The 24752-nt window shown below is 43.3% G+C and overlaps 1 protein-coding gene across 3 annotated transcripts in view; it reads left to right on the top strand.

Moving 5' to 3' along the window:
• The window catches only part of UNC13B (unc-13 homolog B), a 190335-nt gene that overhangs the window by 145067 nt on the left and 20516 nt on the right, over positions 1 to 24752 (top strand). For 2 of the 3 annotated variants that reach the window (XM_041004545.1, XM_041004544.1), the window contains exons 2-10: positions 5907 to 5929; positions 8301 to 8347; positions 14599 to 14677; positions 16964 to 17038; positions 17495 to 17714; positions 19847 to 20074; positions 20659 to 20800; positions 23840 to 24009; positions 24405 to 24520. In XM_041004545.1, coding sequence (XP_040860479.1) covers positions 5907 to 5929; positions 8301 to 8347; positions 14599 to 14677; positions 16964 to 17038; positions 17495 to 17714; positions 19847 to 20074; positions 20659 to 20800; positions 23840 to 24009; positions 24405 to 24520 — 1100 coding nt within the window. The remainder of the gene's footprint in view (positions 1 to 5906; positions 5930 to 8300; positions 8348 to 14598; positions 14678 to 16963; positions 17039 to 17494; positions 17715 to 19846; positions 20075 to 20658; positions 20801 to 23839; positions 24010 to 24404; positions 24521 to 24752) is intronic. The other variant, XM_041004543.1, reaches the window with a different exon arrangement.

Here is a 24752-nt window from a genome sequence, read left to right as displayed (position 1 = left end):
AGGATATCTCACTGTGGTCTTGATTTACATTTCTATAGTGACTAATGATGTCAAATATATTTTCCTGTGCTTACTGGTCATTTGTAGAGCTTCTTTGGGGTGATATCTATTCACATATTTTGCTCATTTTTATTTTATATATGTTCTTAAAAATTATTTGCATTTGGTTTGAAAGACAGAGAGAGAACAACAGAGACCAAGAAAGAGAGATCATTCAGATTTTCCAAGTATTTGGGTTCCTAACACTCAACTTGGCATACCTGCGTGGAAAGATGGAGCCCTAGTTCTGGCTTCAGTCTGGCCCAGGCCTAACTCCAGCCATTGTGGCTATTTTGGGAGTGAAACAGTGGATGGAACATCTCTTTCTCTCACTCTCCATCATTCTACCTTTCGATTATAAAATAAGTCTGAAGAGAGAGAGAGAGAGATCTTCCATCTACTGTTTCATTCCCAAATTCATGCAACAGCTGTGGCTGAGCCATGTCAAAACCAGGAGCCTGGAACTCAGTTTGAGCCTTCCACTTGAATGGTAGGGACCCTAGTAATTGAGCCATTACCTGCTGCCTCCAAGGCAATGCACTAATGGAAAAGTGGAATCATAAGTGGAACTGGACATGAACCCAGGCATTCTGATATGGGAAGCAAATGTGCGAAGTAGTGAGCTAACCACTGTGCCCTGTGCTCCCCCACTTCCCACCTTCAAGGTGTATTATTTGTTTCCTTAAGCTGTAAGGATTATTTACATATTTGGATAAAAGACCTTTATCAAATGTTATTTGTAAATGTTTCCTACCATTCTGAGATTTATGTTTTCACTTTATTATTGGTATCCCTTGAAAACCCAAAAGTCTTATTTGCAGTTTGGTTATTGTGGCAAAGCATATGTATCATTAAGATTTATTTTAGTGATTTCAAAGTGTACAGTTCTATGCAGCCATCATCACAGTGTATGTCTAAGACTTGATGTTCTGTGGCTGAAACTCTGTGATTTCATCAAATATAATCTATTCTTCTTTCCTCCAACTCCCTGGTACCCTCCATTCTTTATATATTTCTGAGTTTGATTATCCTAAAATAATTCATGTAAGTTAAAGCATGTTTGCCTTTTTGCAATTGGTTTACTGCATTTCATATAAAGTCCCATGGCTCATTCATGGCGTAGCATATTTCAGAATGTCCTTTTTTTTTTTAAGGCTGAACAATATTCCGTTGTATGCATTTATCATGTGTTATAGTTCCATACATGTGTCAGTGCATCCTTGGGTTGTTGGGTTGTTTCTGTCTTTTGGCTGTTGTGAATAATACTGTTAACATGAATATACAAATATTTGTTTTGAGTCCCTGATTTCATTTCTTTTAGGAATATATTCTGGGAAGTAATCACTGTTTTTTTTAAGGATTATCATATTTTCTTATTTTACATTCCCACCAATAGTACGCAAATGTTCCAGTTTCTCTACATCCTCTCAAAACTTATTATTTTCTGGTTTTTAAATTCTATTTATAATGAATATGATGTAGAGCAAAAAACAGTTTTAAATTTTTGTGAAATTGCATTTATACACTGTTTTCCTGTGTTGATTGTGCTTTTGATGTCATAGTTAAGAACCTTGTCTACTGTAAGGTCACAAAGATTTACTCCCATTTTTGTTGTAGTTTTAGCTCTTACATTGAGATCTGTGATCCATTTTGAGTTAAATTTTGTATGTAGCCCACAATAGGCTCTAAACCTCATCCTTTTTTCCCAGGAGACTACTTAGTCACAACACAATTTGGCGTTCTTTTTTTAATTTTAACTCTAATTTAAAAATTTTAAAAAAGCTTTATTTATTTTTAGTGCAAAGTAAGATATACAGAGAGGAGGAGAGACAGAGATCAAGATCTTCCATCCGATGATCCACTCCCCAAGTGACAACAATGGCTGGAGCTGAGCCAATCTGAAGCCAGGAGCCAGGAGCTTCTTCCAGGTCTCCCATGCAGGTGCAGGGTTCCAAGGCTCTGTGCCATCCTTGCCTGCTTTCCCAGGCCACAAGCAGGGAGCTGGATGGGAAGTGGGGCTGCTGGGATTAGAACTGGTGTCCCTATAGGATCCCAGTATGTTCAAGGCAAGGACTTTAGCTACTAGACCACTGCAACAGGCCCTAATTTTTAAATTTTTTGTGATATAGTTCCTTCGGCTCAGGGATTTCCCCTTTTACCCTCCACATCCCTCAAACCCCCAACTGTTTTTCCTATGTTATAGCACTAGTGTGGATCCTCAGCAACAATCACAAGTCCATCATTCTGCTGCTTAAGTATATCATTACATTGTAGGTATAGACAGTGGTAGAAAGTCCAGCATCCTATTGTCAAGTTATATTTGACAGTTTCATTGGGAAAATCTGTCTTTTATTCCGGAGTAGAGATGCATACTGTGATGTATCTTCATGGTATATTTGCCTCTGTTATACAGTTCCTCTAGGTGAATATATGTATTTACATGTTAAGACATGATCAACAGATATATAGGTATTCATGAAGGTTACCTTATATCAGAGAGACTGTATGATATTTGTCCTTTGGCTTATTTCACTTAGCATAATGGTCTCTAGTTGGGACCATTTTACAACAGTTTGTTGAAGAGACTCTTCCTACTAAATGTTCTTAATACCCTTGTCAACAATCAACTGACCTTAAGTGTAAGGGTTTATTTCTAGACTATCAATCCTATTCCATCGATCTTTAACTGTCATTATACCTCAGTTCTTTATTTTGAAGCATTTTCTTTACTAGAGCTTCCAGAACACCTCTCTGTCTTGTTTCTTCTCTAGGATTACTGATTAGTCCCCATTCATCTTCATTAGTGCCTTCTCACCCCCACCCCTGCCTTGCAGCATCCCAAGATTCCATCTTTCCTTTTGCTCTTAGTCTCTTGCTAGATGCCAACCCCCTGATTTCATGAGCATCCCAGACTTATATTTCCATCCTAGACATCTTTCACGGACACCCTCATGTGGTTGTATATAGGCATTACACGTTTTACATATCCAAAACCAAACTACTGATATTTCTCCTCTAGTCCCTACCAATCTTGCTTTTCCTGTAGTGGTCCTTACCAGGAAGCTCCATTCTTGCAGCTGTTTGGTCCTAAATCTTTGGAGTCCTTCCTGAGTTCCCTCTTTTGCCTCACAACTCAGTTCAACCCTTTAGTAAATTCTGCCTCCTCTATTGAAAAAAAGAAAATTGTCCTGAATCTTACCATCATCTCAAGTTCCACCACTACCAGTCTGGTCCACTCTGGCTGCCTTTACCTTTGATCCACATCAGTCTCTTCTTCCCAGCAACTAGGGCAATCCTCCTAAAGCTGAATCAGATCATACCCCTCATCTGCTCAGAACCTTCTAGTTAGCTTTTACATCACTCTGGATGAAAACCAGAATTCTGTTGAGGGCCTTATTGAGTCCCATTTGTGCTGGGATTTTGTGGCTGACTTGCTGTTCCTCTCATATGTGATGCTGTCACCTCAGACCTGGTGCTTGTGTGATCTGCTGGAAATACATTTTTTCCCTATGACTCTCAATGACTTCTTGACCCATTTTCTTCAGGACTCTGTTTAGATGGTATCTCATCAGTAAGTCTCCCTGACGCCCTTATATTAAGTTTCAGTAGCAACTTGTAACACCATCACCTGGACTTTGTTGTTTTTCTTTAACTGAGTTCTTCAACAGAGCGCCTGCCATGCAATCTGTATTTCCTTTGGAGAGAAGACCCTGGGAGCAGAATCACTGTTTTGATTTGCTGTAACTTTTAGTGAGGTTCTTAATGTCTCTGCTCTTCAGCTTAACAAAAACATGGATCTAATAACATTGACCCAGGAGAGTTGTTGTGCAAAATAAATGAGCTAATTCAAATAAATTACCAGGTATATAGCAAATATTCAGTTTGTGCTAGCAACTATTATCCTCTTCATTACTGTTGTTTTTTGTCTACTAGTTGTAGTTGCTCAAGATCAGGGATTTTGCTTCATTTGCTGACACATCCACAGTACCAAGAGTAATACCTAAGTATTTAATGAGAAATTACTCAAGTGCAACAAGTTCTTACCAAATATTTGTTTGAACAGTTGAATTCTCACAATAACCTTGGAAGATAGCTGTTCTCACAGACTTTTTACAGAAAGGGAAATGCAGGCTCAAATAAGCTGAATGCTTTAAATCAAATAATACTAGAGTTCACTCTGTTTTATTGGATATACTGTGGGTATGGTGGCAAGGAAGTATATCGCATTCTCATAAAATGGACCATTGGAAGAGAGGGCACCTTCTTAGGGACCCTACAAAACAGTTGTTCTGTTGACATTTATAACTGAAACTAAAAACTACAGTGGTAGGATTTGTCAAGGGATAATCTAGGAAACACTATTAATAGGAAGGGACAGAAATAAGATCACGAAGAGGGCTTAATCATTGCTTGAATGGGCATCAGGGAAGACTTCCCAGAACTATACTTCAGAGAAGGAGTTGGATTTTACCCTATGGAAAAGGAGATAGCAAGGTTTAGTTTCAGGTTGATGGAAAGAATGAGTCAAGTGCATCTGTGAAATTTTGAGTATGTAAAGTTCTTTAAGGAACAAGGCATTTAGATGGTGAGAATTGTGTATGGGGTCAGAAAAGGGGGGTGGGGGAGGAGAAATATGGATTTATGGCCTTTTGGCTGATTTGGGGATTTGTTCTTTAGGCATGCTGGGAAATTCTAGGGAGAACAAAAGGAATAGGATCAAAATAACTTTGACAAGATATGTTGAGATATTTAAGATAGCAGAGAAGGAGACAAACATGTGCAGTTTGAGTCATAGGGTCAGTTAAAGTGTCCCTTGTCTAATTTTCTTATTTCAAGGGAACAGTGTGTTCTGGAGGAGATAGGATGTGGATGAGCTATGACTCTGTTCCAGAAGTGCTTTTCTCATCTCAGCCACCCACCTGGAGTAGCAGCAAGATTGCTAATCCTCAGGTCATTCTTTTGTCAGAACAGGTGATCCACTGGGTAGTCAGAAATATCTTGAGAAGTTGGGAACCTGCAAATTAGTTTCTTGTATTCTCCCCTTTGCTTATAATGTGGTATCAGTAGTTCTCCAAAAGGGAGAGAAAAGAGAAGTGGAGGGATTAGCAGGTCCAGGTAGAAGTCCTTTGCTTAGAAAAGAAAGCCTATGGGCCTATCCATGCATTACTAGGCGGCAATGCAGTCTCCAGCAAATAGGAAAGGTATGGTAATCAAGACTATATTTTTCTGTTGTGGCTTGCTTGGTTACTTCGGGAAGTATCATTTTCCTCTGAAATATTGTTGTGGGATTAATCAGTAATCAAGTGTGGGATGGCAGTAATGGTTTTGTCACCTAGATCATTGTGATTGCTATTAGAGTGACAGTTGACTCCTCAAGATCTGTAACCATTCACATCCTGGGTTAGGTTTTACCTCCAGCCCTTCACCCACCTAAATTAATTTAGGGATTTGGAAAGTGAGTCAGAGCTCAAAGGGCAAATTCATGGCTGTATCTGCTAGCAGAGTGGATAAGGTTCAGCCACATGGCCTTTGGCATTTTAGAACTTAGTTCTAGGTCCTTGGTGACACAGCTTCTGTGAAAGGAATTTGCTCTGCTGAGTGAGTTGGAGCAGTCCTTGCTAACAAGTCTGGTGTTGGGAGCCCGACAAGTGCTGGCCCTGCACGCAGGCCACTTTGGACAGGGGGAAAGCAGAACCAGGAGCCCCTCTCAAGGCAGACCATATCCTGTGAGTGTGTAAGTGTCTAGACATCCTTCCTCTCCCTGTGCCTGGGGGTTTAGCCAGCATTCCCTTTGGGTTCCTTCCCTACTGTAGGACTGAATCTACTAACCTTACTGCCCTTTTTCTCTGCTCTTTCTCTCCTTGCAGAAGGAAAGCGAGGAGCCCTTCAGGTTGTGCCTCTGGCCCTTTGGGCCCTTTGTGTTGTCTTTTTTCTACCCTTCTGTGTGTGCATATGGCACTCTGACCGTGTGTGTGTGTGTGTGTGTGTGTGTGTGTGTGTGTGTGTGTGCGTGCATGATCTGTGCCTCCGAGCTTTGGCTCACGCAGATAGTCTGTTTTTCTGGAAAGCAGTTTGTGTGCATGTTCTGTTCTTGCGTGTACTGCTGAAGATATTCCTGGAGCACCATGTGAGAATGTGTGTGCCGGCACATTCCATGTAGCATGTGTGTGCTTCAACTTTGGCTCCAGTGATGCCCCAGGCACTGATTGCTTTTCTCTTCTATTCTTTGTACAGTTGAGTGGCCATTGTCTACCTATTGCTGCTAACTCTGGCTTATGCTATAAACCCCAAGCTCAGCCCAGCATGTAAGCAGTACTTTGTGTTGGAGAGCAGGCCTGGCCACAGGCGTTTTGTGCCTCTTGCCTGAGGCCCTAAGTGTGAATATGCTTTATACTTTTGTGCAACTCCCTGGGCCTCTCTGTAAGCACAGGCTTCCCTTGAGCTATTGTGTGGTTCTCTCAAGCCACGTGAATGTACAGTGTACCAATGCTCTATGCCTGTAAGTACTGGCTCTTGAATTCAGGGTGCTTGTTTTGCCCATGATTCAGGTCCTGGTGAATTTTGCCCTAATGAGTTAGTGCACGTGTTGTGAAGCCACAGGCCCAGGATTTGTGCTCACCTTTTTTTCCTTCAGGCACAAGTTGCTTCTATGAATGTTCCACCTCTGGGTAGTTGGTTTACACCTCTTTCCACTCCTCTGCCCCTTCTCTGTGTGCTGTGTGTGTGCATGCTCTGTGCTTCTATAGACATCTTGCATCCTCTGAACATAGGAAATGCGCATGATCTGAGCCTAGTTCCCAGAGAATTTGGGGGGAGTGACTTTGCTTCCTGAAATCTCGTGAATTCTGGAAAATATCTAATTCTGGCCAGAAAATAGGAATCTGCTTAGTACAGTGGCAGCCAAAGGGAAGAAGATAAGTTTGGGCTGGTAGACTGCCCATTCCGGTCCTGGCACAAAGACTGCCTTGGGAGACTGCTGTTTTCCCACAATTTCTTACCTACGTTGTTTTCTTCTATTGTATTTGTTGACTTTTGCTTCATCAGCCTCCATGACCTGTCCTTCCCATGCATAAAAGCAGGGGAGGAGGCAGACGAGTTGGAATAAGGACTGTGGGCAGTAGGCAGAAAGGCTTGATTACAGCACAGACAACCTTGGAAGGGGCTTAAATGCAAAGGCCATCCGAGTTTGTTGCTGTCACAGGACAATCTTTGCTTATTTTCCTGTCCTATCTCCTCTCATTCTACTCCATTTTGCCCAATTCTTTCTGTAATTTCTCCCCACTTTAACTTGCCCACAACATTTCTAGTTGTTCAAATCTAAGCAGTGTACTGCCCACCCCATTCCAACCAAAAACTCATTTTTCTCCCAAAACAGGAGGCAGGAAAGTTATTGGGGTCTAAGGGAAACAAGGAGGGACAGGAAGCTCCAGAGCTCTTCCTGCTGAATTTCCTGTGCTAGAAAAGCATGTTATCATTTGCTTATTCCCTGGAGAGTTCTAGAAACAGTGGAGCTCTTTTGGCTGTGCACTGCTTGAAGGATTTGTTTTTTGATTTTGATTTCATTTTAGTTTAGTTTATTTTCATGTATAAGCCTTCAAAAACATTATTAAAAATTGTTTCTTCCTTAGATTACTTGATAGAGCCCATAAAATTCACCAGGATTATAATCTAGAAATCTGATCTACCCTGGACTCTATAGTTTCATCAAATTTATCAGCTGTAGAAAGAGGACTCAGTATCAGTGTATTTGTACATGTGTGCTCAGCATTGATAAGGAAGGAGAACAAAATGAGATGGGATGAAATTGGAATCCAGGAATGTCAAGTCCAACTCCAAGGTAGCCAGGAGTGTTAGGAATATTGCTGGAAGAAAACCAGACTCTATGTGAAGTTGTCTTTTTGCTTTGGTGAAGGACCTTTTCTTGGACTTGACTTATTGCTCTCTGTGCCCAGGGTTCTTACAAGGGAGATATGAGTCCTGACAGCTGTTTCATTCCCAGTGGACCTTCACACTGGGAACTCTCTGAGCTTAATCTTCTGTCCTTTCTGTGGACTGGGAAGAAGGGAGACAGCACTGTTCATCTCAATAACCCCATTGTTGCTCTGGCTGATCAGAGCAATGGCTTAGACATGAAGCTGGCTGTGTCACCAGTGAATGTGACATCCACTGCTATGTGTTCTTCCTTTACTACTCACTGCCCAACCTCCAGACAAAATCCCACGTTTCCCAAGATCTAACTTTTCTTTTCTCTCTTTTTAAAGATTCCTGACGATGGTGACACTTCTGTGCCTCAGTGGCTCCCAGAAGGGTAAGTGACTCTCTATAGGGTTCCTGTGGATTGTATTCAATCTCTCTCACTGTTTTTAGCTTTCCCTCTGGAAAACAGCTCTGTATGCCAGAGCCCAGAGAAGGGGAGAGCTCTGCTGACTGATTTGCCAGAGAAAAAGAGAGTTTTGCTGAACAGTTCCCGCATAGCAGGGGAGGAAATTCTGAGGCTGCACCATCCTCTTCTGATTTTTGAGCCATTGCCTGATAGTGTTGATATGGTCATTAGATCAGACAATGAGCACATTAAAACAATACCTACATTTGGAAGCATTTTCTTTCCATGCCTTTGGTGGTGTAGCTGATTAGATGACTCCTGGGCTTAGTCCTACTTCAGGCATTGTGAGTCACCTGTGTATTCCTTCTGCTCTCCTCAAGATAGAGTGGGGTGTGCTTGTGCTTCTTGTCTGGGAGTTTCAGACCCATGTGATTGTATTGAGAGTCACTTGAAGCTGCTCAGCTGTTGCCTGTTCTTAAGAGAGAAAGAGTTAAGTGTTCTTCTTTTAGAAATGATCGTTTATGTTGCAGATAATGTCTTGGTTTAAGAGAAATGCATAGTGTAATTTTTAGAATTAGCTACAGATTTGTGGCACTAGTTTCATCTTCAATGGGCTTTAGGTTTTTTTTTCTCTTCTAAGTATAAAATAAAAACATGACTGTGACATATCAGAACTATTTTTTAAATTTTTAAATTTTCATTTGAAAGGCAATTTTGCAGAAAGAGGAGGATAGAAAAGTCTTCCATCTGCTGGTTCACTCCTCAAATGGCTGCAATGGCCACAGCCATTCCAACACTGGAAACCAGGAGCTTCTCCTGGTCTCCAACATGGGTGCAGGGTCCAAGAACTTGGGTCGCCTTCTGCTTTCCCAAGCCAAAAACAGATAACTGGATTGGAAGTGGAGTAGCTGTGACACAAACTGGCACCCATATGAGATGCCTACGCTTGCAGGTGAAGAACTATCCTGATATGCCACCATACCAGCCCTGACATATCAGAACTCTGTTCAGGTGAAACCAGGCAGAAGTATTCTATATAGTTCACTGTTATCTTCTGTCCTTTCTTTCAGCTTAGAATTCGGAAATATATCACAAGTATACCACCTTCCTAGGCCTGGTAGAGTCGTTAATAATAAAGCTGTCCTCTGTTTAGAGAGCTAGTTTACCAGAAAACAGCATTACAAGTTACCTTTTCCAACTGCTGGCCTTAACCCAGTTTATGACTCCACTCTTCGCCATATAGCTGCAAGTACCTGCTTATTCTGGACATCTCTAGACCAGCTGTGGTATACAGCCCAGCTACTCTGCCTCCTTCACTTCATACTGTCATGAAAATCAAGTATGGTAGAGAAACAAGATGGCAGAATATGGTAAGAACATGTTTAAACAGACAGAAAATCACTAACCAGGGGGAAGCAGAGATGTCGTGATCCTAGGATATAGGAGAGGACAGGCAGAGGGACACCTGGCGACCTGTGGACATGGGGAAGCACTAGAGACAGCGGAGCAGTGTTGTAGTGAATAACCAGATACTCCAATGGCGGTTGATATTTGGTGATTCCAACTCCACCAGAGGCCAGGGAAAACAGTACCAACCTGGCATCCTACAGGTTCCACTCAAAATAGGTCCAGGTGACCTTCACACCTAAAGGGAAGTTGCCCCAAATCTCCACCAGTGCCACATCAGGAACAATTTTGTGTACTGAGGAAAAAGCTGTGGGGCTGAAGGAAGAATAGTAAGCTGCACAGGTGCTGAGCCAGGACAGACCTCACTTCCAGCTCAATGCATTGACTGGTCTCACAGGGAAAATAGTACTGACTCAGTATCCTACAGGTTCCACTAAAAATAGGTTCGGGTGGTTGTCAGACCTAACAGCCAACAGGTTCCGGCAAGACCAGCAATGCCGACAACCTGGTGATTTAGTACAGCTGGTGTATGGCACTGCTTGAACCGTAAGTGGGAGAAAGGCTGTGCAGGCAACAGTGTGGCCACAGGATCACAGTGGGTGGAAAGTGGTGAGCAAGGTGCTGGAGCTATCGAGACCATGGTGGAAGCTTAGTACAAGAGCCCAGGACTGACACTCACTGGAGGGAGTAGCACAAATGACTACAAAGAACCAGGTACTGAATGCAATCAGTAAAATCCACCTACGCTGTGGGCAACACAGCTTAAAGCCAGCCCTAATGAGAGGAATCTGCTAAACAGAAGAGCAATGACCAAAAGCAAAAGCAGAGACAATGAATATTGCTGATGCCTCCCCTGTGAAGGAACAAAAGACTTCGTCAACATCAGAGTTATCTGAGGAAAACATTGAGGAAATGGGAAATAAAGAATTTTAGGGCCCGGCGTGATAGCGCAGTGGTTAAGGTCCTCGCCTTGTACACCCGGGATCCCATATGGGTGCTGGTTCTAATCCCGGCATCCCCGCTTCCCATCCAGCTCCCTGCCTGTGTCCTGGGAAAGCAGTCGAGGACGGCCCAAAGCTTTAGGACCCTGCACCCATGTGGGAGACCCGGAAGAGGCTCCTGGTTTCTGATCGGCATAGCATTGGCTATTGCGCTCACTTGGGGAGTGAATCATGGGATGGAAGATCTTCCTCTCTGTCTCTCTTCTCTGTATATCAGCCTTTCCAATAAAAAAAATAAAATAAATATTTAAAAAAAAAGAATTTTAAAAACTTGTTTTTAAAGCTTTTTAATGACAATGAGAAGCACATATAGGAGTTCAAGGAGTTTAAGGAGTATGTCACATAGGAAATAACACTGAAACAAAATCAGGCTGAATTATTGAAAATGAAAGACACAATGGAACAAATTAGAAATTCAGTGGAAACCTCAATAATTGAATGAGAGGCAGAAGAGAGAACCTCAGAATTGGAAGGCGTTTCCTTCAGCAATGGTGGAGAAATCAAAAAGCTGGAAGAGGAACTGAGTCAAGCTAAGAAAAATATTCAAGAATTAAGGGACACTATTAAAAGATCAAGTATAAGAGTTACAGGAGTTAAGGCACAAAAAGAGAAGTGGGGTTTAAAAATATATTGGGGGGGGGCCTGGCGCGATAGCATAGTGGTTAAAGTCCTCACCTTGAACGCGCTGGGATCCCATATGGACACCGGTTCTAATCCTGGCGGCCCTGCTTCCCATCCAGCTCCCTGCTTGTGGTCTTGGAAAGCAGTGGAGGATGGCTCAAACCCTTAGGACCCTGCACCTGTGTTGGAGACCTAGAGGAAGTTCCTGGCTGCTGGCTTTGGATTGGCTCAGCTCCAGCCATTGAGGCCACTTGGGGAGTGAACCATCGGATGGAAGATCTTTCTCTCTCCTCTTTGTATATTTGCCTTTCCAATAAAAATAAATAAATCTTTAAAATATATATGTATATATATTCAGGGATCGGCACTGTAGCCTAGCGGTTAAAGTCCTTGCATTGTATGTGCTAGGTTCCCATATGGGTGCCAGTTCTAATCCTGGCAGCCCCACTTCCCATCCAGCTCCCTGCTTGTGGCCTGGAAAAGCAGTCGAGGATGGCCCAAAACCTTGGGAACCTGCACCTGTGTGGGAGACCTGGAGGAAGTTCCTTGGCACAGCACCAGCGATTGTGCTCACTTGGGGAGTGAATCATCGGACGGAAGATCTTGATCTCTGTCTCTCCTCCTCTCTGTATATCTGACTTTCCAATAAAAATTTAAATAAATCTTAAATAAAAATAAAAATGTATTCAATGAAATAATTCAGGATAGCTTCCCTGATTTGGAGAAAGAATTGGGAAACAAAATACAGGAGAGGCACAAAACTCCGAGTAGGGTTGACCAGAAGTGATCTTGCCAGGACACTTGAATATCAAACTCTTCAGTTGAACACAGGGCAAAAATCCTTACATATGCATGTGAAAAAAAGTCAATTAACATCTAGAGGAATCCCAATCAGACTCACTACTGACTTCTCTGAGGAAACTCTCAGGCCAGAAGAGAATGTAGTGACATAGTCCAAATTCTAAAAGGAAAAAAATTATCAGCCCAGGATAACTTACCCTGCAAAGCTTTCCTTTATCTTTGAAAATGAAATAAAATTCTTCCACAATAAAGAAAAGCTCAAGGAACTTGACTATTCCAGACCTGCCCTACAAATGATACTTAAAGATGTCCTCTCGACCGAGAAAAGGAATAGCACCTACCAAAACAAAAGGCAAACGTGGAGAGCGTCCCAATAAAATAACAGAATACTAAATCAAACAATGAACAACCCTTTGCTAAAATGACAGGCCAAATTACTACCTTTTGATATTAACTCTGAATGTTAAGGAGTTAAACTCATCAATCAAGTGTCATGGATTAGCAGACTGGATCAAAAAACAAGGCCCATCTATCTGTTGCCTATAGGGGGCAGATCTCAGTAGCAAAGATTAGTGGAAAATGAAAGGATGGGAATAAGATATTCCAGGCAAATGAAAAAGAAAAATGAGTTGGTATAGCTATTCTTTTTTTTTTTTTAATGCTTTCCTCTTTATTTCTCTCTGCACACAGGGTGGGTTTCATGCCAGACCCCAGTCTTACTAGTTTATTTTATTATGTTTTATTTTTCATCTCTAATTTTACTTGGTTTTTCTCTTTTGCTTTTCTTTGCTAGTCTAGCTAAAAGTTTGTTTTGCTCATCTTCTCAAAAAATGGCTTTTTTGGTTGCAATTTGTAGTTTTTAAGCTTCCATTCCATTTATTTTTGCTGTGGTTTTTATAATTTCTTGCTCCTGATTCATTTTTTTCTATTTTAATAAGTCCTTGGGATACATTATTAGATAATTTATTTGAGATATTTTTATTTTAGGTAAGCACCTGATGTTATAGATAAATGTCCCTTTCAATACCCTTTTTGTTGCATTTCATTGGTTTTGATATTTTTGTTTTAATTTCCATTTCTTGAAAAAAAAGGTTTTTTTTTCCTTATTTCTTCAGTGACACATAGGTTATACAATAGCATTATTTTCTTCAAGAAGGTTTTTGATTTTCATTTCTTCAGCGACACTTTGGTCATAAGTATCATGTTATTTAACTTAAGTTGTACATTTTTTATTTTTCTTTCTGTTGATTTTGTTTTATGGCTTTTCATTTAAGGGGATGTATAGTCACTGTGCAATAGAGACTGTCATATTCAGATGTGAAGATACAGTGTAGTATGCATCTCTACTTCCAAATCAAGATGAACTTTCAATGAAACTGTTAAATGTATCTTGACAATATTATGCTCAAGTTTGTCATTGTCCATACCTACAGTATCAGAATACACTTAAATAGCAGAATGAAGGACTATAATATTGTAATAATAGAGGACAAATCAGTGATTTGGAAGGAGGGAGGTTAAGTCCCAGAGCCTGTGAAATTGAAGCATAAAATATATAACTAAATAATCAATAAATCAATCAAATACATGAGTTCTTTTAATCAAGGCTCAAGCTTTCATCCTTTAAGGGCCAGAAAGATGTTGTAGTTCATCCACCTCATGTTAAAGCATCAAGCCCCAAAAATGAAGGAATTTTGGACAAGGACCTGTAATGAGTTAGTAGAATTGGAGCTAAAATGCAAGTCATCTGAATATAAGACAGTAAATCGAACCTAATCTACAAGACATTCTCTTTTGTTCATCTTGTATTTTATTGTAGATTGTTATGGAAGAACAGGCAAAGAACAACAAAAATAATAGTTATACAAAAAGAAATATAAGAATCATCCAGTTGTCCAATCTGCAATTTTCCTTCTGGTCCCTGTTGATGTATGCGTAGAACTAGGCCAGACTCTTTGTGCTCCATTGTTCTTTCCTTTTTTAAGGGTTTATGTATTGGAAAGGCAGAATTATACAATGTGAGAAAGACACAGAACTAAATCTTCCATTTTCTGGTTCGCTCCCCAAATAGTCCCAGTGGTAGGCTTAGGAACTATCCAAAGCCAGGAGCCCGGAGCTTTTTCCAGGTCTCCCATGCAGGTGCAGGGAGAGGGAGATGGGCCTCACACTGTGACTATGGGGTGAAAGAACTCTCAGTCTTTGGCATAAAACCTTACGAGACTAAGGACCATTATGAGAATAGACTCCATGGCTTACTATCCCATGGCTTTATTTCCCTCGTTTTAATTTTCTTACCCTTCTCAGAGGCACAAGGTGGAGGTCAGTTTGACTTCCCGCAGGGACAAGGAATGTACCACTTACTCAAGGCAAAGCTGAAGGTCCTGATATATTGTGTTCTCTCCTCAGGCCAGCGGGAGGGCTGTATGGCATTGACAGCATGCCAGATCTACGCAGAAAGAAGCCACTGCCACTTGTCAGTGATCTGGTGAGTGAGGACTCTTCTGAAGGCTTAGGCAACAGTCTTAGGCTGTCTGCCATTGGTCCCTATGGGACTCACATTGGTCTGATTGTCAGTCTGAAGCCTGACTGATATACAGGGGTGGCTCCAGTGGGACCTTGTTCTACCTTACTCTCTAGGCCAAGCACTGGGTTCCTCATTAGATCAAGCTCCTACCTGTAACATTTATGATTTGGTCCCTCAGAGCTGGGCTCCATTGTCTTTCTCCAAGCACATAGCACTTTCTAGATAGCTTTAAAGTATTTGATGGCCTGGAATGGAAGCAGCCACTAACCTTTGACCTGGACTGTTGGGCATGGTGTCATATGACCATGACTGAAGCTTGAGATCCTCCTGGAGCTCAGGGATAAAGTCTCTTTTCAAAACTTGGAGTCTTTAGACCAGGGGCAGGAAATGTCTGGCCCAAGGGATGGATGAGGCCCGCAGAATCATTTTGTTTGGTCCTACCAAGGCACCTGTAGGCTAGACTCAAGCAGTAAATCTATAGCAAGCCAATTTTTAAGCTGATAATTCTGTATGTTATCAATGCCCAAAGGGCTGTTGATGGTAAAAGGTTCCCCAACCCTGTTCTCAACTCTTCATATACCTTAGTGTCCAGCACTGGCGGCAACTATAAAACTGTGTGGACATGAATTCAGGCAGGCTTGGAAATGAAAACTGACCTCAGGGGCTTCAGGACAATCCAAAGCTCCATTCACAGTCATAACTTCCGAGACAGGATCAGCTCAAAGAATTTTCTGCAGCCCTGTGGCTCATGGGGGGACATGAGGGATCCAGGCTCTCCAAGAATTTCCGAGTTGTAGGATCATATATAAGAAGGTAGAAAGGTTCTGTAAGACTCGACTCTGCTCCTATTTTGTTTTTTCCTATTCTGGCTTTACTAGTTACTCCAATTGCTTCTTCTCCAGTACTGTTCTTTTTTCCCCTACCAGTTTCTGTTTTCTTAGTTGGTTGGATGGAAATATCACATGCTGTTTTCTCTTCATCTCTTTTTTTCTTTCCTTTTAAAATTTCCTGCTATTTGTGTATCTTCTCTTTTTTTCTTCCTTTCCAACATGCCTCTTCTTTCCTTAGCTCTTCATGTAGCTAAAGATACATTTCAGTGTCATCTCTATATTATTATTTTCTTTCCTTCCTATATCATCTCCCATCTTGTCTTTTTCTTCTGAATTTTTTCCCATCCTCCATTCTCTCCTTATCAGCAAGCATTAATTTTTGTTTTCCTGAATCTGTGTTGCTGTGCACTGTATGTAATTCTCCTTAGAGTAGGAACTCTGAGTTCTGGCCCTTGGCCAGCTCTTTGAGTGAAAGATAGTTTTTAATAGATAGAGATGGTCGGGGTGGGGAGTATGGTTTGGGATATATCACTTACATTGGAGTATAGGAAAGAATTTCTCACTTTCCTTACAAGTTTTCATGCCCTTGGGAGGGAGCTCTAACATCTTGTTGTTCCTTTCTCTGCTTTCCTCTGCACAGGCTATGGTGAGTGTCTCCAAAGTCCCTCCGCATCCTTTCTAAGAGTCCTCATCCCAAATCATTTTGGTTCACTCCCCATCCCCCAAACCCAACTACTCCTCTGTGTTCAATGTGCACTAACTTTGGGAAACCATATGCCTCTCGAGGAACTGCCCTTAAAATTTGGGATTGTCAGGGTGTGTGAGACCCCTTTACACAAGAACCCAGCTAGCAGGGCAGCCTCAGCTGTCAGACTTAACTCCCTGCCTTGCTTGTTTTGACTGAGGCTGTGTTGTCCTTTCCACTTGCCATATACCCTGTTGGCTTCTGCAGCCCCCGGGAGTTGTTTAGACATAGGAAGTGTCAAGGAATAGAATAGAGTTTAGTGGGGAATAGTTCTGTGTGATGGTTTTTGAACATGACATTGACAGGGCTATGTTTCTCATTCTAAATCATCTGCTTCCTACTGCTTCCCAAACTTTTTATTTTTTTCTGTGTCTTTTTATAAATAAGGAAGTTCTATATGATGAAATGTCTAAACTTGGTGAGGGAAAGGGAAGCTCCTTGGGTGCTGGATACCCTGAAGGAAGTACCATCTGACATTGTGAGAACAGTCCTCTGAGAGCCTGAAATTTTACATATTAACCTGGTACTTTTGTTCCAGTGCCTTTCCCTGTGAGTGATAGTAAAAAGAGAAAGTAGTGAGTTATGACCAAATGTGCTTAGTCACTGAGGCTCCTTCTCCAGGTCGTTGCCAACTCTTGGTGACTAGGGCTAATAACAAGTCTTGTCTCACAGTCACTGGTCCAGTCCCGGAAGGCAGGGATTACTTCTGCAATGGCTACACGTACTTCTCTCAAGGATGAAGAGCTGGTAAGTGATCCAAGGGCTTTCTTAAGTTCCTTGGTGACCATCTCTATATCCCTTCTGCCTGAGAATTCAAGAGCACTGTGGGACACATTATTGATGAGACAGATCAGTAACGTCTTATCTCAGTTTCCTCCTCATACGAGGAGAGACAAGAATCCAGACCAGGAAGTTAACCCGGGTCTCATGTTGTAGGGTGTGGCCACTGAACTCAGGATTTTCCTAGACTGTGCAGATAGATGCTGGGACAGCCTCAGTCTCAGGGTCCAGCCAAACCTGAGTTGGATGATCAGGGGCACACTATGTTAGGGACTTCTTTGCAAATCCAAGCTACAGATTGGACCAGGCTAGAGCAGTTCCTCCATTGCCAGAGGAGAATTTGAGGACCCACAGAGTTTCAGCTTATGCATCTCCCAGCAGAACTATGAAGTCTCAGTTGGGAAATGGGTATGTGTGTTTCAGAAATCCCATGTGTATAAGAAAACACTGCAAGCCTTAATCTACCCCATCTCCTGCACCACACCCCACAACTTTGAAGTCTGGTCGGCTAGTACCCCAACCTACTGCTATGAATGTGAAGGCCTGCTCTGGGGCATTGCCCGGCAGGGCATGCGCTGCAGCGAGTGTGGAGTCAAGTGCCATGAGAAGTGCCAGGACTTACTCAACGCTGACTGCCTGCAACGTGAGTGCCCCTGTGGGATGGGGATGGGGGGAGCAGGAGCAGCAGTGGGCCAGGATAGCTGAGCCATCATTCTTAATATCAGAAAGCTTTTCATTTTCAGAGATGGTAGAGTTCTGAATCAGGAGGCACCACCTTCCTACATAACAGATCTTCTAGTATTCTCTCTTAAGCACCTTTAGAAAATTTTTTGAGTTCTTCATGGCCTTCTGGTAGAGCTAACATTTCTTCTAGAATTCACTGATTCTGGAGACCAAGATTCAATATTATATATGCATAGTGACCTAACTGTCCAAATGATGAGAGCATGCTTAATCAAAGACTTTCATGAGAAGAAAATGAGTTCTGTGAGGTTCTAGGCCTCGCAGAAGAGTCTGCTGAGATCAACAGTGCCCAGAATAGAAGTTTCATATGGATTGGACAGAGGTCTGTTAGGAAAGTGTGTCCGATTCTCAAGGCCCTGGCTAAACATGGGACTTTGGCCACCAAGATGCAGTAGGGAGAATGGGAACAGGAAAATAAGTTACTGTTGGAAGAGGTGGTAGTACTCAAGGTTTCTGTCTGTTTGGCTCCCTTCTGCTGGTCTTACCTTCACAATGGTTGGACCCCGGGAAGAGCAAGGGAGGTAGGTAAGGGCAGGAGGCAAGTATTCTGCTCCCAGATGTTCCCAGTGTCACTCCAGGCCAAACCATAGCTGTGAAAGCTTTAAGGATTGCTGTAGGAGAAGGAGAGATCACCTTCAGACCCATTGCACTTCATTATCCCAAAAAGATACTGTGGCCCCAGGAGAGGCCTTGAGGAATTCTTCACTTAAACTTTTCTATGGGAAGCCCTAGATTGGTGCCAATTGCATGGCTACAGTAAAAATGAAGACAGGATAAAGTCAACCAAAGAAATGGGCTCTGAGAAGATAGTCTGGAGACAAATGTCTTTGTTGACATTGCCCAAACCCTGCATTAGGGAGTGGCAAGCTTGTGTGCCAGATGGCCTTGAGAACTAGCAACAGGCTAGCTATATAGCTGCTTGTTGGGAACCCTCTAAAAAGATGCTGCTCTGTGGCTGGGATGTCTAAGCTCTTCTCCAGAACCTTCCAGAGGCCCCAGCCCATGGAAATAGCATCTTGCATGGGATTTGCTAAGTGGCAATGCAGCCTAGGCTTGTTTTCTCTTGTCAGAGCATATTATCTGTCTAAGGGCTTCTGCAGAGTACAGAGTAGAATGCAGTGCCCTTCTGTGAGCCTCCATGGTCAGGAATGTGCTTTCCCTGCCTCTAGGCTTAGGATGCAGAGATTGGCCTTTAAGTTTTCAGCCTGACGGTCTAAACCTGTACAGAAATAAATCAGATTCAGCCTGTAGGAAAAAACAATGGGCTCCAGCTGCTCCTCTAAGAAACCTTGTTGTTGAGCTGGATGAAACCATGGCTGTGGAAGATGGCTTTTGGTCATACCATAGTGAAGATGATTGTAACAACAGTATTGACCAGTTACTGAGTACTTGCTAAGTTCCAGGCACTGGGCCAGGTGCTTCAATTATACTGTCTGAAGTGATGCATATTGTAACCCTGAGAGCTAGGCACCATTAACTCCTCATAGAAGAAACTGCCTTATCAAACCAGGAATGGTAGAGCCAGAACTTGAACCCAAGCCTGACATCAAAGGGCATTCTTTTCTCATTGAACATCAGGCTATTTTCTGAGTGTAAAGGTATTGGAGCCATAGAAGAAGCTAAACCAGGTCTCATGACAACTTCTTGGATTGGTATCATGCTTTGCAGCTGAGTGACATTGGTGGCATTGCAGTGGTCACTCCCTCCACTCCTAGTCAACCGGGACACCTGTTGGTGATAGTTTGATCCTAGACTTGCAAAGTTGATGAAAAGTCTCAGCATATATTCAAGTAGAAGAGTGTAAAAAAGCTCCAGAGCAATGATCAAGATTTTGCTACTCTTGAATTGTATTTTAGACTCCACTGCCTGGAGAGTATGTCACTTAGTGATTACATTCTTTCCAGAACAACTCCAGCCACATGAAAGTTCAACTGTCCTGTAGCCTCTGCAGGTCTTGTTTCTTAGTCTCTCTGTGATCTGGAAGGTGGCCTGTGGGTTAGCTCTACATTTCTGCTTTGGCTCATCCTTTAGGGGCTGCAGAAAAGAGCTGCAAACATGGAGCCGAGGACCGGACCCAGAATATTATCATGGCCATGAAAGACCGCATGAAGATCCGAGAGCGGAACAAGCCAGAGATTTTTGAAGTTATCCGGGACGTCTTCTCAGTGAGCAAAGTTGCCCATGTGCAGCAAATGAAAGCAGTCAAGCAGAGTGTGTTAGATGGCACCTCCAAATGGTCAGCCAAGATTACCATCACTGGTAAGTGGGCTGAAGTCCGAGGGGCACAAAGGTCTGGATTCTGGGGAACTACTGGGGGAAGAGACATTCTGAATGCAAAGGAGAAAGGAACTGGAGAGAAAGAAGATAGATCTAGGGGAAAAAAGAGACCCACTTTCGTTCCCTTCGTTAAGTCCAGGTGCTGGGTGAGGCAAGACTGACAGCTGCCAACAATAGCAACAATAGAAACCCTAATTCAAGAAACCGACAGCAACCCAACACTTTAGGCCAACAGTTGGATATTATAAGAGGTTGAATTTGGAAAGAGGGGCAGACAGGTGACAGGGAATAGTTAACCAGTGGTTTACAAACTAGATAGGTGTGACTAAAATATGTGTATATCAGAGATGAAAAGGGCTGATACAGGCATAAATGTTAGGGCTCCAGTGGGGAAGTGGGACTCTTGGGTTACACTTTAAGGAAAAGCCTATGGACCTGGGACTAAATGTAGCTATAGGGGAGCAGAGAGAGACTGCTTTAAGACGAACAGCATGTGCATAGTGCTGTGGGTTTCTGGCTTGCTCCAGTGTGTACTCTGAAGCTTCCTATGTGTGCTTGGCTTGCAGTGGTGTGTGCCCAGGGCCTACAAGCAAAGGATAAAACAGGATCCAGTGACCCTTATGTGACTGTGCAAGTTGGAAAAACCAAGAAGCGTACCAAGACTATTTTTGGAAACTTGAATCCTGTTTGGGAGGAGAAGTTCCATTTGTAAGTTGCAGAGTTCTATGTGTTTGAGGGGAACAGCATCACTTCCTACTGTTCTGGATGTGAGTCCTGAGGTTGGGCAAGGAGAGTGGAGAAGTCCTGTTTCTCACATGTTGCACTTGGGGTAGCAGCTGTTCTGTTTCTGGGTTCTTTACCCATGTTCATCCTTAACAGGATTGGTAAACTGGTCCTAATGTACCTCATACTTCTTTTCCTAACACTAGGAAGATTTTGTCACTGTCAAAACCAGGGGCTGACTGCCCTGTTGTACCTCCCATCCTTTCTACTTTGTTCAGAAAAGTTGAGACTGTTTGAGTAGAGTGAGGGAAGAATGCCCTTATTTTACACCTTGGTAATTCTGGCGTGGAGATGAAAATCCAGGCTCTGGAAAAATTTCTGTTTTTCTAGTGAAGATTTTCTTTATGCTTGCCTCAGTTTACTATTACTGTTTCTACTATCTCACTTTCTTAGAATATATCATGAGATAGTAAAGGGTGGTTATTGAAAACAGGCAAACTCAGGGCCAGTGCAATGGTTTAACTGGTTAATCCTCTACCTGCAAGATCCAACATCTCATATGGGTGCTGGATTCTAGGCCTTACTGCTCTACTTCTGGTCAAGTCCTCTGCTTGTGGCCTAGGAAGGCAGTGGAGGATGGCCCAAAACCTTGGGACGCAGCACCTGCATTGAAGACCCAGAAGAAGTTCCTGGTTTTGGAGGGACTCAAGGGCAGCTGTTGTGGCCATTTGGGAAGTGAGCCAGCAGATGAAAGATCTTCCTCTGTCTCTCCTTTTCTCTGAAAATCTACCTTTGCAATAAAACAAATACATTTTATTTTTTTTAAAGGCAAACTTTGATCTAAAGACATGGACTGATAGAGAACCCGGGTGGCTTTCTGCTCTCCCAAGGCTGGGGATCAGGACCTTGGACCTGAAGCAGCTAACTAGGTTCACTGCTTCCAGGTCTTCTGTTGGCGCTTTGGAGAACTCATGTAGAAAAAGATTGGAGTATAGTAAACAAATCTGCAGTCCTGGGACAGCAGTTACTGCAGAAGTGCTTATTTCTGTGAAAATCTGAAAGGTTCCTTATGGTTAAATTCAAGTGAGCTGGCTGTGTTTTCATTTCCTCTCCTCCCACCCCCTGCCAGTTTTAGTAAATAATTTATTAACTTTCTATTTCCATACAAGACACAGCCATAAGATTGTCCCTTCACTTCAGGAACCTTATTGTATATTATCTTTCTGTAGAGCAGTATTATGAGGATATAGGAAAAGGAGCAGCAGATTCTGGTGAGTGTAACTTGAGGGTAAGATCATAGGGCCCAGAGAAGAACTTTTAGGGAGGATGGGATGAAAGAAATGCCTGGGAATACTCCCTTCTCCAAAAAAAATATTGAAAGAGGGGTAGCAATCCAGGGGGACGGCGGGGTTGATAGAAGTTCACCAAGCACAGATAGCTGATGGAGAAGTTAGGTTCAACGGTCCAAGGAGCTGGACTCCTTTTCGGTTTGCCAAGTACTTTACACCTAAACCCTTCATTCTGCTGGAGCCATGCCCGCAGTGGCTTGTGGCATCGCCACTGGAGGGCACTGGGTGCAGCAGGAAGGACGAGGTTGGGGACCCAACATCTCAGCGATTCTCCAGGGCCCGCATCTGAGCCCTGCCCACAGCCATGGCACCTTGGCTTACAGCCCTGGTGCCATCCCACTTCCTGCCTGCCCCGGTCTCCACAGGGGCTGCTCTGGCCCTCAAGCCCTCTATGGGCACCTCGGCCGCTGCCACCACCACCACCACCTGATGATGAAGAAGTTAGAAAGCTAAGCAGAGGTGGCAAGACATGCCTACCATGGTAGTAAACTCCTTTACTGATTTCATATCTCAGACTCTACTTTTTAGAGCTTGTGGCATATCTAGCTTTTTCCTGTTGGTATTGCTAGCTGTATAAAAAGTCAAAATTGGAGGCCAATGTAGTGGTGTAATAAGGTAATCCTCACTCTGTGAGGCTGGTATCCCATAGGGACACTGGTTTAAGTCCTGGTAGCTCTGTTTCCAACCAAACTTCTTGTTAATGGCCTAGGAAGACAGCAGAGATGGCCGAGTGCTTGGGCCCCAGCATGCATGAGGGAGACCCGGAGGAAGCTTCTGGCTTCTTTTCCCATCCAAGTACTAACCAGGTCCGACCCTGCTTAGCGTCTGAGATCAGATGAGATCGGGTGCATTCAGGATGGTATGGCCGTAGACGGCTCCTGGCTTCTTCTGATCCCAGCTTCAGATCACCTTGGCTCTTGCCATTGCAGCCACTTGGGGAATGAACCAGCAGATGGAAGACTTCTCTTTATTTTTCTCACTCTCTCTCTCTCTCCTTTCCTCCCTCCCCCCGCCTTTGTCTTTCAAATAAAAGATCTTTTAAAAAAAAGAAAAATCAAAATTGAGGGGTTGGTGCTGTAACGTAGGGGGCTGAGCCTCAGCTGGCAGCATCAACATTCCTTATCGACATTGGTTCAAGTCACCACAGCTCTGCTTCTGATCCAGCTCCCAGCTAATGGCCTGGGAAGGCAGTAGAGTAAGTCTGGAGTCCTTGGGTCCCTGCACCTGCGTGGGAGACTTGAAGAAAGCGCCTGGCTCTTGACTTTGGACCAGCTCAGCTCCAGTGTATGTAGCCATTTGGAGAGTGAACCAACAGATGAAAGATTTCTCTGTGTCTCTCTTTCTCTCTGTGTGACTCTGCTTTTCAAATAAAGACAAATGAATCTTTAAAAAAGAAATAAGTAATAGCCAAGAAGTGAAAATTGACCCTAATTACTCTTTCTCCTCCTTTCCCTAGTCGTGGTCAAATGACTAGATAATGCTATATAGATCTCCTAGGGTGAGGATTGGTAAGATAGCCTGGCTCACTCAGGCCTTTAGTGTCACTGCGCTCTGACCCTTGCTCCTCTTCCACAGCCTCAAGGATAGTGGATGGAACTCTGAGGGAGGGGACTGGATGTCATAAGAGTGGGCTCTGCTCATTCTGTCCCTAACAGCTCACCAACTTCTCTTGCAGTGAGTGCCACAATTCCTCTGACCGCATTAAGGTGCGTGTGTGGGATGAGGATGATGACATCAAGTCCAGAGTAAAGCAGAGGCTCAAGCGAGAGTCCGATGATTTCCTTGGCCAAACCATCATTGAAGTTCGGACCCTGAGTGGCGAGATGGATGTCTGGTACAACTTGGGTGAGAAAACAACCAGCCAAAGTTGCTGGGAAGGGAGAGCATAAAGAGACGTCTGGGAAGATGCCCATTTAGCAGAACTGCCAATCCCTGAAGCATGTATCTGATTACCCGTCCTGCCTACAGAAGTAACCATTGGTAGGGTGAAGGATGGAGGACTGACAGTCTCTGGCACTAACTCCAGCCCCTTTAATCTTCATACTCCTCCTCATGCTTTTTGCCCCCCAGCTGCTCCTGTGCCTCACCCAGTCAGTTCGGGGGTGTGTGTGGTCTCTGGAGTGACTGCACTTTGTTAAGTCTACCCTTGGGTCAGTGCCATCTTGGGTCTAGTGAGGATGGGGCTGTCTCTGCCCTCTGTAATTGCATTGGTGTCATTCATCGTTTTCTTTCCTTCCTAGAGAAGAGAACAGACAAGTCAGCTGTCTCAGGGGCTATCCGACTACAGATCAGTGTGGAGATCAAAGGGGAGGAGAAGGTGGCCCCGTACCACGTGCAGTACACATGTCTCCATGAGGTGAGCCGGCGTTTGGTAGGCAGGGGGCTTGAAACCAGAAAATGGGCCCTTGACCATCAGGAGGTTTAGCAGATGGTTCCAAGATCTGTTAGTTTTTGATGCTGGGCTCATTGTGCTACCCTGGACCACCCAAGTGACTGAGCCCAGACTCCATTCTCTTTCACTGAGGCCACAGGAGGAGCTGAGCAGCGACTGGAAGGACACAGTTTCTCCCGAATCCTGCTTTGCCTCC

The sequence above is a fragment of the Ochotona curzoniae genome, unplaced genomic scaffold, assembly GCF_017591425.1.
Source record: "Ochotona curzoniae isolate NIBS_2020 unplaced genomic scaffold, NIBS_Ocur_1.0 scaffold_3208, whole genome shotgun sequence".
Taxonomy (NCBI): Eukaryota; Metazoa; Chordata; class Mammalia; order Lagomorpha; family Ochotonidae; genus Ochotona; species Ochotona curzoniae.
Note: the sequence above shows the minus strand (reverse complement) of the source record. Positions and strands in the feature narration are given on the sequence as shown.